Consider the following 18,332-nt stretch of genomic DNA (forward strand, 5'->3'; position numbering starts at 1 on the left):
TAGCTCCTCATTTCCGACAAACAACAAGTTGAGATTGTTGACAACTGAAAAATTTTCAAAAACTCCACGAAATTGAAGTCAGGATTCACTAACCAACCAAGCTACAACATAATAAATCAATTCAATCTGAAACGAAGAGTATTAGTAAGTAATATCACGTTCTCTGATACATTTTAAGACGAGGAAGGTTTCTTCAATATTTTTGAAATCCTCCTTGAATTTACTAATTGCGGAACATATTCAATTAGAAAAATATTTATTAGTAAAATCATTAATATCATTGATTGTTTTTTAAAATTCCTTTATTGCATGTTATTATAATTTATAGAATAAATTATAACACTCCTTATTCCTTAAGCCTTTATGAAATTACAGTTAACTTTCCATTTTTTTTACACTAATTCCTTTTTAAGTTTAAAAATGTTATATTAATACTTTCTTATATGTTTAAAAATATTATACTATGTTAACATTCCTTTAAGTTTCAAAATATTACACTAATTTTTTTTTAAAATACTTAAAATGTTATACTAACATTCCTTTAAATCTTACGGTAACATTCACTAGAAACAAGGATGGTCAAAGATTCAAAGTAATGAATTTTTTTTAAAAAAACAGAAAATATTTATATAATTACACAAAATCTTAAAAAATGTTGTTATTATTTACTCTAATTTATAATTTGAATTTAGGATCGAGTATATTTAAGGAAATTTCTCTACACGGTTTACGCAATCTCTTACATCATTTATTTTTCCACATTTGTTTACTCTGAGGAATCTTCTTGATAGGGGAAAGTTTTTTCATATTTTTTCTAGATCCTTCTCATGTGCAATGTCTCCGCATTCATACGCAGCAATCAAAATGGAATTAATACACGGTAGCACTTTCCCATTTTTTTGTTATCGTCCCCACTATTGACTATACCCATGATATGTATATAGGTATATCTTTTCTAATTGATTACGTATCTGCTGAATACTAGCTAGTCCTGATTCCTAGCTCTATAAAAGGAGAATACCATAGGAATTCATCACAGACAAACAAACAATTTACCAGCTATACTTGTTCCTTTTGAAGGTTAGAAGTGCTACAATACAAACAATGGCAGCTACTCAGGAAGATGTGAAGCTTTTGGGTATTGTGGGAAGCCCATTTGTGTGCAGGGTCCAGATTGCCCTTAAGTTGAAGGGAGTTGAATACAAATTTTTGGAAGAAAATTTGGGCAACAAGAGTGATTTGCTTCTCAAATACAACCCTGTTCACAAGAAGGTTCCAGTGTTTGTTCACAATGAGCAGCCCATAGCAGAGTCTCTTGTGATTGTTGAATACATTGATGAGACATGGAAGAACAACCCCATCTTACCTTCTGATCCTTACCAAAGAGCCTTGGCTCGTTTCTGGTCCAAATTCATTGATGATAAGGTAACTCAACATTTCAAAAATCTTCTTAGTTTTCATGATTTGTGCTGATTTGTCAGCAAAACATCACGATGAAATCTATATATGTGAAATCTTTCTGGTGTGGAATATATATGTGAAATCTTTGAATATGTTAGAGAACTCAAAAGTCAACAGCCAACCATGATTTTTTTTTAATGTATCAACTTTTTGTAAAACAATATTAGTGATTTGAAACTTTATGGAATCATATACTATGATTTTGGGAGAAATTTTATTTTATTTTACTATTTTTATCTGGGGTGGGGGGATTCTGTCACGTATTTGTTTCTATATAACTCGATCTAAATTCTGTTTGTCCTAATCACTTTATGAAATAATTACTAATAAATATTGTGATTTGCGAAATCAGATTGTGGGTGCTGTATCGAAATCTGTTTTCACGGTTGATGAGAAAGAGCGTGAGAAGAATGTTGAAGAAACATATGAGGCTCTTCAGTTTCTTGAGAATGAGCTGAAGGACAAGAAGTTTTTTGGAGGAGAGGAATTTGGGTTGGTAGATATTGCTGCTGTCTTCATAGCATTTTGGATCCCAATTTTTCAGGAAATAGCAGGGTTGCAGTTATTCACCAGTGAGAAATTTCCTATACTCTACAAATGGAGCCAAGAATTCCTTAACCACCCTTTTGTGCACGAAGTCCTTCCTCCTAGAGACCCACTTTTTGCCTACTTCAAAGCCCGCTATGAAAGTCTTTCTGCTTCAAAATAGACTTATTTAAGGATATTTGTTGAACAACTTGTGTCTTGTTGAGTTATTGCTGTTTGAATTTCATGTAAAATGATACTAGCTATATGTAAATCCCAGAAAAAAAAAAAAAAGAATCCTAGGATCTTGTTTTCGTTTTGGCCATTTCAGTTAATAAAGAAATTATATTTTTCGATATAAATTTTGTTGTGAAAAGCTTTATTCTTCCTTCATAAAATCCTTCAATGTGCATAATCTTATTCGTAGAGAGACTTAGAGCGGCTAGTAGCTACTACCTTGAAATTTTTTCTTTAATTCGAAGGACAACGTATATATTATATAATAATAATTATTGCAAGTTGGAAATCGTGTAAGCATGTTTCATGACTATATGAGTTAACAATATACTGTCTTGCCTCTGCAACCTTCATGGATTCTAAAATTATTCCCTTGGCTGCAGTTGTTATTTCAATGTTGCAACATGAGTTAACAATACATTGCATTAACATGAGTGAACAATACATTACGCATGCTGTTTTTAAGGATTGTTTTATGATTTTCTCCGCTGTTTTCTGTGCTGCACAAGTGATGGCCTTTCAATTTTCTGATTTTTTGTTATTGTTTATAAACTGCTCTTTACTTTGGAGTACGACTTCACTATTAATTCATGAGACAATTGCTGAATTGTTGAAGTCGTGAAATATCACTCGACTTCACTATTAATTAGTTTTGCATTTTTAATATCACTTAGTTATTATTAATTTATGGTTTAGTATTTTAGAATATTAGTGTTTAGTTATTATTAATTTACGATTTAGTTAGATAAATTATTATACATGTTAAATTAATTTTGTTAAATTATTATTTTGTGTTTTAGAATATTAGTGTTTATTACGGTTTAGTTACATAAATTATTATAGATGATCAATTAATTTTGTTAAATTATTATTTTATGTTTTAGAATATTAGTGTTTAGTTATTATTAATTTACGATTTAGTTAGATAAATTATTATACATGTTAAATTATTATTTTGTGTTTTAGAATATTAGTGTTTAGTTATCATTAATTTATGGTTTAGTTACATAAATTATTATAGATGAGCAATTAATTTTGTTAAATTATTATTTTATGTTTTAGAATAATACCGTTTAGTTATTATTAATTTACAGTTTAGTTATTATTTTGTGTTTTAGAATATGAGTTAGACAAATTATTATTACACTGTTCACTCCCGTGAAACCTATAAAAAGAGAGTTCATTCTCACTTCGATGCATCTGTTGCATCCAAACAATCACCCTAGTTCTCTGATTTTGACGTGTTTCTTAGAGTCATACTGACATAATTTTTTTAGTGTTACATACATGAAAAAGGTATTTAAAAATGTTTTAATTTTTTACATTACATGTAATCCAATGATTCCTTACTAATCAATAATTTTTTTTTACAAATGGCTACTGAAGAACCCATAATAAGAGATAATGTTAGTGACTTCAGTGATGATGAGCAACAACATGATTTTGGTGAACATGGTGAACCAAGCAATCAAAGTGAGTCATCTTCATATTTTGAAACTATTAGTAGCCAAATTTCTAAAAATCAAGAGTACTCAAATCCTTATCAAAGGACAACGAGTGTTAGTACAAATGACCTTTATGAAGGGTTGATATTTGAATCAAAACAAGCCGCTGTGAATGCCATTAAACAATTCCATTTTATGCATTCATTTAATTTTGATGTGGTCAAGAACAAGCGTGACAAGTATGTTGTCATGTGTAATCAATATGGTAATGGATGTTATTGGAGGGCGAGAGTATCGTTCAGCAAAATACGCAAAAGGTGGGAGCTGAAGAAATTAAACGGTATTCACACATGCACAAATTCTACCATATCACAAGATCATGTTAGGTTAGATTCTTCTGTAATTGCCCATAATATTGTTCATTTAGTGAAAACAAATTCGGATATCGAAATCAAAACCTTGATTGCAGACATGCATCAACGGTTTCATTACATTGTTTCATACAAAAAAGCATGGACAGTAAACAAAAAGATCTTGAAATGGCATTTGGAAGTTGGGAACAATCATATAGTTACCTGCCTATATGGTTCACAGCTGCTCAACACTTTGTACTAGGTACCATAGTAAAATACACAACTTCATCTTCAATGGAGGAAGGTAACGATAACCCTCTTAGGGTGATTCTTAACCGTGTATTTTAGGCGTTTAATCCATGCATTGAAGGCTTCAAATATTGCAAGCCACTTGTGCAAGTAGATGGGACATTTTTAACTGGCAAATACAATGATACTTTGTTGACTGCCATCGGACAAGATGGTAGTAGGGACAATTTTCCACTTGCTTTTGCAATTGTTGAGAGCGAGACTAAAGAAGCTTGGATATGGTTCTTGCATTATTTGTGAAGATATGTTACTCCGCAACCAAATTTGTGTATTATATCAGACAGGGGAACTGGTTTGCTAGCAACTTTACAATCCAAACACGTTGGTTGGAATGGACCAGATGTTTCGTCTGTGTATTGCATTCGTCACATTGCATCAAATTTCAACAAATAGTTTAAAAATGTTAACTTAAAAAAACAAGTCATCAATATGGGTATGTTTCTTCCTATTTCATGCATCATATTCTTGCTTTATTACATGTTCACTAAATTTTTTACTCATTATTCTATCTTTTCGCACAGGGTATGAGATGAGGAAATCATGATTTGAGGCTAAGTTGCTCGCTAGGCGAGCAGAGTTTCCACAAGCAGCAGATTGGTTGGATCAAATTCGTAAGAGTAAATTGACTCAGGCCTACGATGAAGGAAAACGGTATGGCCATATGACTACCAACCTTGTTGAATGTATGAATTCTGTTTTGAAAGGAGCCCGAACATTACCTATTACTGCCTTAGTCAATGAAACATTTAATAAAATAAATGATTCATTTGTCACTAACGACATCAAAATCATGAATATGATAAAGGCAGGGCATAGGTACTCCGAAGACGTATATGTCATGATGCAAGAAAATCAACACATTGCTACCTCACATTATGTTCGCATGTATGTTCGAGAAACAAAGGAGTTTGAGGTTCAAGAAATTGCAAATACGCGACTTGGTCGACGAGGAATGGCATGCACTGTCAAATTGAATGAATGGTTGTGTGATTATGGACAATTTCAAGCACTTCGACTACCTTGCTCACATGCAATTGCAGCGTGTGCTTTTTGCAATTTAAATTATGATGACTTTGTTGACCCTGTATACAAGTTGGAAAATATTTTCAAAGTTTATCAACATCATTTTCATTCCCTTGGAAGTGAAGACACGTGGCCTCAATATTTAGGTCCGCATTTTATGTCTGATCCTTCGAAACGACGACAGATATCAGGCAGGCCGGCCACTACTCGGATACATAATGAGATGGATGAATCAATTCCAAATAGGCTTAAGAAATGCTCATTATGTAAAACTGAAGGACATAATCAGAGTAACTGTCCATACAAACAAGTACATAACTAAAATAACTTGTAATTTTTATGTTTTTCTTTCATTTGTATTGTGCGTTTTATATTAATGTATTAATTATGTTGTTTTTAATTTTTATTGATAAATTATTTAAACTTTAAATAAAAAACATTTAAAGTAAACTATAATAAAAATATATATAACATGTTTTAAATAATTAAACATTAAAATAAAATAATAACATATCAAATAAAATCACAAAAAATATACTAATGAAATCAACTTAATATTATTTATTATATATTTAAATATATATTTTTTAACTTTTTTATTTTAAAAAAATAAAATTGTTAACATTATAAAATTAAAAAACAAATTTATGAAAAAAAAGGTTAACAAATTAAAAACAAACTACAAATAGTAAAATAACGTTTTTAAAAAAAAAAGGAGGTTACGATCTCAAAATCGTATACCTCATGAAATTTTTAAAAAATAAGTAAGACAGTTTTACAACTTTAAAGTAATAAAACAAAATACGAGTTTTTTTTTAATACGACTTTAAAGTCGTAAAAAAATTATATTTACATTGAAGTTGTAAATATTTTTACGATTTCAGTTAAAAAAATAAGAAAACTAAAAAGTCGTAATAGGTGCTAACAACTGTTACAACTTAACCCGTTTTAGATAATTTTTTAAAATATACCCCAAATGAAAAATTGCGGATTATTTTATCCCCAATTGGTAAAAAAGCACCTGAATACTAGAAACAAGGGTGGTCAAAGATTCAAAGTAATGAATTTATAAAAAAAAAAAGAAAATATTTATATAATTACACAAAATCTTAAAAAATGTTGTTATTATTTACTCTAATTTATAATTTGAATTTAGGATCGAGTATATTTAAGGAAAGTTCTCTACGCGGTTTACGTAATCTCTTACATCATTTATTTTTCCACGTTTGTTTACTCTGAGGAATCTTCTTGATAGGGGAAAGTTTTTTCATATTTTTTCTAGATCCTTCTCATGTGCAATGTCTCCGCATTCATACGCAGCAATCAAAATGGAATTAATACACGGTAGCACTTTCCCATTTTTTTGTTATCGTCCCCACTATTGACTATACCCATGATATGTATATAGGTATATCTTTTCTAATTGATTACGTATCTGCTGAATACTAGCTAGTCCTGATTCCTAGCTCTATAAAAGGAGAATACCATAGGAATTCATCACAGACAAACAAACAATTTACCAGCTATACTTGTTCCTTTTGAAGGTTAGAAGTGCTACAATACAAACAATGGCAGCTACTCAGGAAGATGTGAAGCTTTTGGGTATTGTGGGAAGCCCATTTGTGTGCAGGGTCCAGATTGCCCTTAAGTTGAAGGGAGTTGAATACAAATTTTTGGAAGAAAATTTGGGCAACAAGAGTGATTTGCTTCTCAAATACAACCCTGTTCACAAGAAGGTTCCAGTGTTTGTTCACAATGAGAAGCCCATAGCAGAGTCTCTTGTGATTGTTGAATACATTGATGAGACATGGAAGAACAACCCCATCTTACCTTCTGATCCTTACCAAAGAGCCTTGGCTCGTTTCTGGTCCAAATTCATTGATGATAAGGTAACTCAACATTTCAAAAATCTTCTTAGTTTTCATGATTTGTGCTGATTTGTCAGCAAAACATCACGATGAAATCTATATATGTGAAATCTTTCTGGTGTGGAATATATATGTGAAATCTTTGAATATGTTAGAGAACTCAAAAGTCAACAGCCAACCATGATTTTTTTTAATGTATCAACTTTTTGTAAAACGATATTAGTGATTTGAAACTTTATGGAATCATATACTATGACTTTGGGAGAAATTTTATTTTATTTTACTATTTTTATTTGGGGTGGGGGGATTCTGTCAAGTATTTGTTTCTATATAACTCGATCTAAATTCTGTTTGTCCTAATCACTTTATGAAATAATTACTAATAAATAATGTGATTTGCGAAATCAGATTGTGGGTGCTGTATGGAAATCTGTTTTCACGGTTGATGAGAAAGAGCGTGAGAAGAATGTTGAAGAAACATATGAGGCTCTTCAGTTTCTTGAGAATGAGCTGAAGGACAAGAAGTTTTTTGGAGGAGAGGAATTTGGGTTGGTAGATATTGCTGCTGTCTTCATAGCATTTTGGATCCCAATTTTTCAGGAAATAGCAGGGTTGCAGTTATTCACCAGTGAGAAATTTCCTATACTCTACAAATGGAGCCAAGAATCCCTTAACCACCCTTTTGTGCAAGAAGTCCTTCCTCCTAGAGACCCACTTTTTACCTTCTTCAAAGCCCGCTATGAAAGTCTTTCTGCTTCAAAATAGACTTATTTAAGGATATTTGTTGAACAACTTGTGTCTTGTTGAGTTATTGATGTTTGAATTTCATGTCAAATGATACTAGCTATATGTAAATCCCAAAAAAAAAAAAAAAGAATCCTAGGATCTTGTTTTCGTTTTGGCCATTTCAGTTAATAAAGAAATTATATTTTTCGATATAAATTTTGTTGTGAGAAGCTTTATTCTTCCTTCATTAAATCCTTCAATGTGCATAATCTTATTCGTAGAGAGACTTAGAGCGGCTAGTAGCTACTACCTTAAAAATTTTGCTTCAATTCGAAGGACAACGTATATATTATGTAATATGTAATTAAATTTCAGCCATACAATTATTTGTGTCTCTGGTTGACTTAATGTTGTTCAAATTTGATGTCAAATTGACACTTAAAGTAATATGTAATATGATTTCCTAAGTTCTCTTTTGCTTGCCAAGCAGCAACATGAAAAGCTGTGTGAAACATAGAATTTATAGTTTATTGAGATAAAAGAGCCGAGTGAAAAAAAAATCATGGTGTGACTCTCAGATAAACCACAAGTTGAGATTGTTGACCACTGAAAATTTTCAAAAACTCCACAAAAATGGAGTCAGGAATCAGGAGGATTCACCAACCAACCAACAACATAATAAATCAATTGAATCTAAAAGGAAGAGTATTAGTAAGTAATAACACGTTCTCTAATACATTTTTAAGACACTTTTTTTTTTTATAAAGAAATCTGTATAGTAAATTTTAAATTAAATAATAAATTGTTAATAAAATATAAAGCACCATTAAATTTTTTTTATTTTTAGAATTATTTGTTTACATGCAGAAATAATTATTAATTCTTAAGTATCCCTTAAAAGGATATAAGAAAATTAGTGTTTATAACACACATTTATTGTAGGGGTGTTCAAATCTAAACAAATCCAAAAATAAATCACAAAAATTGATAAAAAAAAAACTTCAAACCAATAAAAATTTATTTGTTTTGGAATTTTTTATTACTATTTTGTATAATCAATCAGGTTTGAATTTGGATGATATTTTCAAAATTGAACCAATTCAAATCAAACCTCACATTATATTAATATCAATCTTACTAGGTATTGAGCATTAGGTAATTGTATTTTAAACTTTTAATAGTTATAATATATAATTTATAATTTAATTCTTTTTATAAGATGTTCATAATATGTGGTTTTTATTATTCTATTAATAATAAATATTAAATTAATTTATAATATTTTTTGCTCTGTAATTTGATCTGCATAATTTACTTTTACATGTTACAGAAAGAGCATAGCAATATAGTTGAAGAATAATGCTAAATATCAAATATTATGCAAGTTACTTTTACATCACAAGATGATGATGCCAATATAATTAAGAAAAAATGTTAAACAGTAGTAAAAAGTATTGTTTTTCAAATTTTAAAAAGAGATAGAAAAGAAAATTTATATTTTAGATCAGTATAGCATAATAATAATTATGTAAATTTAGTTATTAAATTTTATATTGTATTTATAAATTTTAAAAAACATAAATTCATCAAACTGTAAAAAATTAATTTGGTTTAATTTAAATTTCATGTTACTTTTAAATTCAACTAAACCAAATCACATATTAATTCTATGCTTGGTTATTATTTTTCTTCTAAAAATCAAATTAAATCGCATTACATATACCATGCTTGTTTTCAGTTTGAAGAGAAAGAAGTGACGAGAGTTTTAAGGGAAAAGTGAAAAAAAATGTGGGACTTATTTAAAAAAATGAAATGAATCATCTGGTTATCTATCATTTTATTTTGAACTGTGTAAATATAATATTATTAGGAATAAATACATATTTACAACAAACACACATTTTTCTATTTCTTCTATTTATTTCTACTTGTCTCAATCCAAATAACTTAAAAATCTTCTCATTAAATACTCATTCTCTATTCTATTCTCTTCTCCTCTTTTAAATCTTTTTAAAATTTTCTCTCGTTTTTTCCATAAGCTTTGGCATGCACGAGCATTGCAATAGGACCTTCTTTGACATCTCACAAGAATGTTGGCACCTCAAATCATTTATCATCCAAACAAAACATTAACGCACTATAATTCATTTGTATTAAATATAATTTTAATCCTTAAAAAATAAGACCATTTTGATTTTGTTCTTTTAAAAAAATTATTTTAATTTTAGTCCATGTAAAATTTAATTTTTTTTTCAATCCTTATTGTGAAATAGCAACATTAACTGATATGATAACTACAATATTTCCCATAATTATGAAATCTTAAAGAATAGGTACATCTAATATGCTTAAAACTGAGTAAGTATATCAGACTGGTCGATAAGATTTTTTTTTTTTTATGTAATTTGATGAGATATATAAAAACATAGTTTATTAAAAAGTATATGCATAATCGTTTTGTCATGTTTTTTAATTACGTGACTAGTCAATAAAATCTAAATATCACTGTTATGTCATCCTGCATCATTTGAGAGAGACTAAAACTAAACATATTAAATTTTACATGAACTAAATCAAAATAATATTATTTTTCAGAATATAAAAATCATATTTATGCCTAATAAGAAATTACATAATCTCTTGCATCATTTTTTCTCTCTCTTCATATATAGGTGCATAAAATTATTTTGATGAGGAAGGTTTCTTCAATATTTTCAAAATCCTCCTTCAATTTAGTGATTGCGGTAGATATTCAATTAGAAAAAATATCTCTTAGTAAAATCAATATCATTGATTATTTTTTTAGAATTCCTTTATTGCATGTTATGATAATTTATAGAATAAATCATAGCATTACTCGTTGAACTTTTATCAAACTATACATAATTTTATCCTTTTTTATTTTCCTAGACTTCTTTTTTTTAAGTTTGAAAATATTATATTAACACCTCTTTAAATGTTTGAAAACATTACACTACAATAACCTTCCTTTAATTTTCAAAATATTACATTGACACTTTCTTATATGTTTAAAAATACTATTGTGATACTCCGTCAAATCTTACACTAATATTCCTTATAGAAAATGTTAAAAGTAATGATAATATAAAAAGATGTATAATTATATTAAACGTCTACGGATGTTGTTGTAATTTACTCTAATGTATTCATCTTTTGTTCTAAAATAATTATTGTGTGAAAAAAATATTTATTCTAAAATAAGTATCATTTTAAATTTTTAAAGTAACTTTTATTATTTTTTCTATTCATATTCCTTATAATATTAATGATATGGGTAACAAAAATTAATATTAATGATATGGGTAACAAAAATTAAAAGTGAATTAATGGTGATAAAGTTAAATTTAAAAAAATGTTATTTTTTTATCTATTTATTAATTTTTTTTATTTGTGTAAAATAATCTAGTATGATAATTATAAATAATGAAATAAGAAAGTATTTTTTTTTTGTTGACAACAACCATAATCACTCCTTTTCAAGGGTGTGTATTTTATGGGATCGAATAAAACCACGGTGTGTGTTACTATCTAAGTTTTATCTATGGAGTAAAAAGTAAATATTTGACTATTCATTAGGAGAATATATATAAAAAAAATTCTATACGGTTTACGTAATCTCTTACATCATTTATTTTTCCACATTCTATAAATATATAATACATCTTATCTAACTGATGACGTATCCGCTGAATACTAGTCCTGATTCCCGGCTCAATAAGAGGAGAATACCTTAGGAATCCATAAGAAACATTAATTCACCACTATAGTTGTTCTGTTAGAAGTGCTACAAACAACAATGGCTGCTAATCAGGAAGATGTGAAGCTTTTGGGAGCTACTGGAAGCCCATTTGTGTGCAGGGTTCAGATTGCCCTCAAGTTGAAGGGAGTTCAATACAAATTTTTGGAAGAAAATTTGAGGAACAAGAGTGAACTGCTTCTCAAATCCAACCCAGTTCACAAGAAGGTTCCAGTGTTTATTCACAATGAGAAGCCCATAGCAGAGTCTCTTGTGATTGTTGAATACATTGATGAGACATGGAAGAACAACCCCATCTTGCCTTCTGATCCTTACCAAAGAGCCTTGGCTCGTTTCTGGTCCAAATTCATTGATGACAAGGTAACTCTACTTTTCTTCTTTTCTTGCTTTGTTACTGATTTATCCCCAAAACACCACCTTTCATTACATCGATCTAAATTATTTTGCCCTCATGATTATTTATCAAAATATTACTAGTAAATAATGTGATTTGTCAAATTAGGTTGTGGGTGCTGCATGGAAATATATTTATACTGTTGATGAGAAAGAGCGTGAGAAGAATGTTGAAGAGTCATATGAGGCTCTGCAGTTTCTTGAGAATGAGCTGAAGGACAAGAAGTTTTTTGGAGGAGAGGAAATTGGGTTGGTAGATATTGCTGCTGTCTTCATAGCATTTTGGATCCCTATAATTCAAGAAGTATTGGGTTTGAAGTTATTCACAAGTGAGAAATTTCCTAAGCTCTACAAATGGAGCCAAGAGTTCATCAACCACCCTGTTGTCAAACAAGTCCTTCCTCCTAGAGATCAACTTTTTGCCTTCTACAAAGCCTGCCATGAAAGTCTTTCTGCTTCAAAATAGACTTATTTAAGGATAGTTGTGTGAACTACTGGTCTCTCATTTGTGAGTTATTGCAGTTTGAATTTCATGTCAATTTGGTTTTATATGTAATTTAGTAACCTGGGATATCTCCCATGGAGAAAATAATCCTTGGATCTTGTTTCCATTTTGGCCATTTCAGTTAATAAAGAAATTCATTTTTTCCAAATAAATTTTATAGTGAAAAGCCTTTGTCTTCCTTTATAAAATCCTTCAATGTGCATAATCTTAATATTGGTAGACTTGGAGCGACTAGCCAGCTACTACCTTGAAAGTTTTATTGCCTCAATTCGAAGGACAACGTATATAATATCATATGTAAATTCCAGCCTTAAAACTATTTGAGTCTCTCGACTTAATGCTGTTCGAATTTCATGATTGTCACTTACAATTATATGTAATGTGTGATCTTTGCTAATTAAATTCTCTTTTGCTTGCCAGCAACATGAAAAGCTGTATGAAACAGAGAATTTGTAGTTTCTTTAAACATGAAAAGAGCCTAGTCAAATATGTTTATTATTTTTTTTATTTATGGTGTGACTCTCTTTAATTGGCTCCCTATTCTCCGACAAGCCACCAGGTTGAGATCGTTGACCACTGAAAAATTTCCAAAACTCCACAAAAATGGAGTCATGGATTCACCAACCAAACCATCCATCCCTAGAACATTATAAATCAATTCGATCTAAAAGAAGAGTATTAGTAAGTAATAATACCTTCTCTAATACATTTTTAAGGCACTTTTTTATTATTAAGTAATTTGTAGTAAATTTTAAATTAAATAATCGATTGTTATTAAAAATATATAACATCATTAAAGATTTTTAGAATTATTTGTTTTCATGTAGAAATAATTAGGTGGCACCATCTACATCAAAATGGAAATGATACGTGACAGCACTTTCCCATTTTTTTCTTATCGTCCCCACTATTGACTATGTCCATGATATGTATATGTAATGGATATAATATAATATAGGTATATCTTTTCTAATTGATCACGTATCCTCTGAATACTAGTCCTGATTCCTGGCTCTAGAAAATAAAACCTTAGGACCCATCACAGACAAAGAAGCAATTAATTCACCAGCTACATAGTTTTTCTGTTTGAAGTGCTACAAACAATGGCAGCTAATCAGGAAGATGTGACGCTTTTGGGAGTTGTTGGAAGCCCGTTTGTGTGCAGGGTCCAGATTGCCCTCAAATTGAAGGGAATTGAATGCAAATTTTTGGAAGAAAATTTGGCAAACAAGAGTGATCTACTTCTCAAATCCAACCCCGTTTACAAGAAGGTTCCAGTGTTTATTCACAATGAGAAGCCCATAGCAGAGTCTCTTGTGATTGTTGAGTACATTGATGAGACATGGAAGAACAACCCCATCTTGCCTTCTGATCCTTACCAAAGATCCTTTGCTCGGGTTTGGTCCAAGTTCATAGATGACAAGGTAACTCAAATTTCAAAATAAAATAAAATTCATGCTTTGGGCTTATTTATCCCCAAATAATCACCTTTCGTGACATCTAACTGTGAAATGTTAGAATATGTTAGAGAACTCAATACTACCTCAAATTCATCTAACAGCTTACCATGAGCTCTTTTTAATTTGTACTATATTTGTCCTAATTTGTACTATCATATAAGTGAATCCATAACCTGTTTGTCCTCATTACTTTATAAAATACTAATTACTAAAAATTAATCTTATTTGTGAAATCAGATTGTGGGTGCTTCATGGAAATCTGTTTTCACGGTTGATGAGAAAGAGCGTGAGAAGAATGTTGAAGAATCGTTGGAGGCTCTGCAGTTTCTTGAGAATGAACTACAAGACAAAAGGTTCTTTGGAGGAGATGAATTTGGATTTGTAGATATTGCTGGTGTCTTCATTGCATTTTCAATCCCAATTTTCCAAGAAGTAGCAGGGTTGCAATTATTCACCAGTGAGAAATTTCCTAAGCTCTTCAAATGGAGCCAAGAGTTGATCAACCACCCTGTTGTCAAAGATGTCCTTCCTCCTAGAGAACCACTTTTTGCCTTCTTCAAATCCCTCTATGAAAGCCTTTCTGCTTCAAAATAGATTGTTTAAGAATGATTGTGTGAACTACTTGTCGCTCATTGAATTATTGTTGTTTGAATTTCTTGTCAATTTGATACTATATGTAATTTAGTAACCTGGGATATTAGGATATCCCCAAGGAACAAAGAATCCTAGGATTTTGTTTCCATTTTTGCCATTTCAGTTAATAATTAAAGAAACTCTATTTTTTCTTGATACAAATTTTATAGCGAAAGCTTTTGTCTTCCTTTGTTAATTAAGACGAAAGCTGGCATGTATAAGGCTACTAGCATATCAAGCACCGTGTGAAAGAATTTACGACAGTAAGATATAGTTATTACAATAACAGAATTAAGACATTTCATTCATGATAATTTGATAAATACAAGAAGGGATATAATGAAAATCTTGTCTTCATTTTCGTGATTTTAGTTAATTTTATTTTTCTATTCTCTCTTATATTTTGTGCTTCTTATGTAAAACTCTCTTTTTTACCCAAGTAAAATAATTTTATTGGGAAAGATATCAAACTTAGCACAAGTGATGACAAAAACTTGCCAGCTGTAAGGACAATTACAAGTTGGGTTGGGCAGAGTGAGCTAAAATAGTTTGAGCTTAAATTTTTATAATATAGACCGATCAATCATTGGGCTAATGGGACCAACCCCTTTTAAGACCCCTACCTTCAGGCAATTGCTTCCTACACCGTTAGATTTTTTCTACACCCAACAATATAATTGAATTGTTGATTTTGCTCTTACACCCCTACACGCATCCCCTTCCTCCTCTGCCGCTTCTGTTTTTACTCTCCCTTCTCCCTTCTTGCGCAGTGATCTCCCCTCTTTCACTCCTCTGTTTAACTTCACTTGTTGGTGTTTCCTTCTACCGCTTTTACGTCACCGTCACCGTCATTATTATTGTAAGTAGTTTTCTTCCAATTTTTCTACATTAAAGAATCGGTATCATTCATACGGATGGTCATTCATACAGATGGTCAATCAGTATGAACTATTTTAAAAAAATAATTAAAAATAGATATTTTAATGTTTTTTTAATAAATTTAATTATAACTTTTTATAATTATTACATTAAATTGATTCTTTATTTTTGACTTTATTACAATTAATTTTGATTTAATAATAATTTTTTAAAATATATAAATTTTAAATAAAAATCATATATTTAATAAAAATTTATATATGTAAAATATATATTATTAGATCAAAATTTATTATATAGATTTATATGTGTATTAAATATACATTAGAAATTTTATTATTATATATAATAAAATTACTTATTTTATAACATAATTAATCTATTAACTTAGTTGATTAAAATATTGTGATAATAACATAAAAATTACATTTTCGAATTTTGGGATAATAACCTTACATATTAACTATTCATATGAACTTTACACAAGAATAATGTTAAAATTCTAAAAAATCTACCCGATATAAAAGAAAAAGGATGAGTGGAGGAAGAAAACGTCCTACCTTCAAGGGAAAAATGTCCTACCTTCAAGGGAAAAAATCTTGTTCTTGATGCATTCCCAAACTAACAGAGGGATTTACTCCATTGAGAAATTTTATTAAATGCATCTTACCCATCCATATGTTTGATTTTATTTTTTTTACCGCTCACCACTTTTCATCAAATAACATGAAACCAATTGAGCTTATAATTATGGATTGGGGAGAGGTGGCGTGAAACTAAGCAGGGGCCGACGAATAGATAATTACGGAAAGATGGAGGGAAGAAGACAAGTAAGAAAAGGAAAAAGAGAAAAAGAGAAAAAGAAAAGAAAAGACAGAAAAATGAGCAGGACCAAAAGAAAAGACAAACAAAGAGATGATACTCTCTGCATAAATGACGTTTAATGGTTCTTTATAGAAATAACGAAAATCTTTAGAACTGATTTTATGGTATTAATTATTTATTAGAGTAAAATTATAATAAAAAACTATATTTTATCAGAAACCTAAAGCGTCGTTTAATGAATTCTTTTAGGAAAAATATGTTTTATTTTTCATACTTTTATAAAATCTTATTTTTAGTTGTTGAAATTTCATACCATCTAATTTAACCCATGTATTTTATAAAAAAAATTGTTTTTAAATTCTTTTTACAAAATTCTTACAAACAACGTTGTTAACGTCTATTTAACGTGACAAATAAGCAAAGTATATTTTTTTTTATTTTTTAAATTAATTAAAATGATATGTAATTTTTTTTTTGAAAAATAATTATTAATATGTCTCTACGATATACATCAAACAGTAACTTTTAATGGTTCTATTTTGTTTTTATTTCCATTCTATGAATTGGCATGATAGGTAAATAGTGTAATTTATGTATCATGTAAGAAATGACGTTAACAATAGAGGTCCTCATAATTGGATATTTATGCAACTATAACCATACCTAATAAATAATTAGATTATAAGTAGGTATTATAATTATAACTAGTTTTTTAAATATGGGTATAATTTAATATAACTAGTTATTATTTTTAAAATAGAGGTATATAACTAGTTATGAATAAACTAGTTATATATGGATAAAAATAAGTTGTTTGAAATATTCATTTCTATAAAACTAATTATATTTTTATAATTATAATTATTTTTTAAATAAAAATAAATTATTTAAAATACCTACTTTTATATAACTAATTATATAAAAATATTTATAGTTATAGGTATTTTCTAAAACTAGTTTTTTTAGTAGTCTTAGTCAACATAATTTATGACTAGAGACTAAAAATAAGATTTTTGTAAAGAGAGACTAAATTAAATCATATGAAACTTTAATAACTAAAAACAAGATTTTATGAGAAATAATAACTAAAGATATATATTTTTTCTAATTCTTTTTATATTAAAATATCATTTATTTTAAAATAAAAAATTAATGCCACGTTTATTATCTTGGAATTACTATTTCGTATAAAAAAAAACAGCTTAGACGAATTCATATAAAGACCACTGTTTTTATTTGACCGAATAAAAGTTAAATAAAAAATTGTGACACAATAAGTTGTTTGACAGGAATACGCATGCATGTACCTGGTAACATGGTATTATGGATTTCGTGTTACACGAATTGGTAATTGGTAAAGTAAAGCATTTTCCGTTTTTTATACGATAAAATTTGAGCAAGTTTCATGTAAAACTTGTGGTTTTTCTTATTTTGAGTTTTTCATTTTCATTTGAATGTAATTTATACGTTTTAGAGTACTTGTCTAATTATTTTGTTTAAAAATAACTGTTTTTTTTATAAATAAAGATCATGTCTAAAAAGGTTTATGATAATTATATATTTTTAAAATTAAAACAATTCAACTCTAATTTATTTTTGAAAAAAAAAAGGCAATGCTTAAAGATTAAGGATCGATTAAAAAAACGTTTTCAAAGCATATTAACGTCAACTGGTTTTGTCTTATTCATTTATGTTTTTTTAGGTTTGCTTCATCTGAGAATTCGTTTTCTGTCCTGTTTTTCTTTGCTCTTTATTAATAATCACAAAATAACCACATCAATTTTACTTTATTTTATAATTCTAAGGAATTGTGAAGAAAATAATGAATTTACGTATACATATTTAAAAAGAACAAAATAAAAATATTATATATAGTTATTAATAAAAACTAAATAAAACTCAACATAAAAAA

At 28.9% G+C, this 18,332-nt stretch overlaps 3 protein-coding genes across 5 annotated transcripts; all 3 read left to right on the plus strand.

Moving 5' to 3' along the window:
* Window positions 1-974: 974 nt before the first annotated feature.
* Window positions 975-2,344, plus strand: LOC114418984 (probable glutathione S-transferase). Its single transcript, XM_028384555.1, has 2 exons — window positions 975-1,425; window positions 1,814-2,344. The coding sequence occupies exons 1-2, from the start codon at window positions 1,105-1,107 to the stop codon at window positions 2,168-2,170; spliced, it is 678 nt and encodes a 225-aa protein (XP_028240356.1). The 5' UTR covers window positions 975-1,104; the 3' UTR covers window positions 2,171-2,344.
* Window positions 2,345-6,791: 4,447 nt separating this feature from the next.
* LOC114418985 (probable glutathione S-transferase) lies at window positions 6,792-8,163 on the plus strand. Its single transcript, XM_028384556.1, has 2 exons — window positions 6,792-7,242; window positions 7,630-8,163. Exons 1-2 carry the CDS (start codon window positions 6,922-6,924, stop codon window positions 7,984-7,986), a joined length of 678 nt encoding a protein of 225 aa, XP_028240357.1. The 5' UTR covers window positions 6,792-6,921; the 3' UTR covers window positions 7,987-8,163.
* A 3,487-nt stretch (window positions 8,164-11,650) lies between these two features.
* On the plus strand, window positions 11,651-14,878 carry LOC114418986 (probable glutathione S-transferase). 3 transcript variants are annotated; one of them, XM_028384559.1, is made up of 2 exons: window positions 11,651-12,085; window positions 14,321-14,839. In XM_028384559.1, the coding sequence occupies exons 1-2, from the start codon at window positions 11,765-11,767 to the stop codon at window positions 14,675-14,677; spliced, it is 678 nt and encodes a 225-aa protein (XP_028240360.1). In that variant the 5' UTR covers window positions 11,651-11,764; the 3' UTR covers window positions 14,678-14,839. The 3 variants fall into 3 exon arrangements, with proteins under 3 accessions (XP_028240360.1, XP_028240358.1, XP_028240359.1); XM_028384557.1 differs by lacking the exon at window positions 14,321-14,839 and adding an exon at window positions 12,228-12,775 and having other exon boundaries at window positions 11,657-12,085; XM_028384558.1 differs by lacking the exon at window positions 11,651-12,085 and adding an exon at window positions 13,606-14,047 and having other exon boundaries at window positions 14,321-14,878.
* Window positions 14,879-18,332: the final 3,454 nt, after the last annotated feature.

This window comes from Glycine soja, chromosome 7 (genome assembly GCF_004193775.1).
Source record: "Glycine soja cultivar W05 chromosome 7, ASM419377v2, whole genome shotgun sequence".
Taxonomy (NCBI): Eukaryota; Viridiplantae; Streptophyta; class Magnoliopsida; order Fabales; family Fabaceae; genus Glycine; species Glycine soja.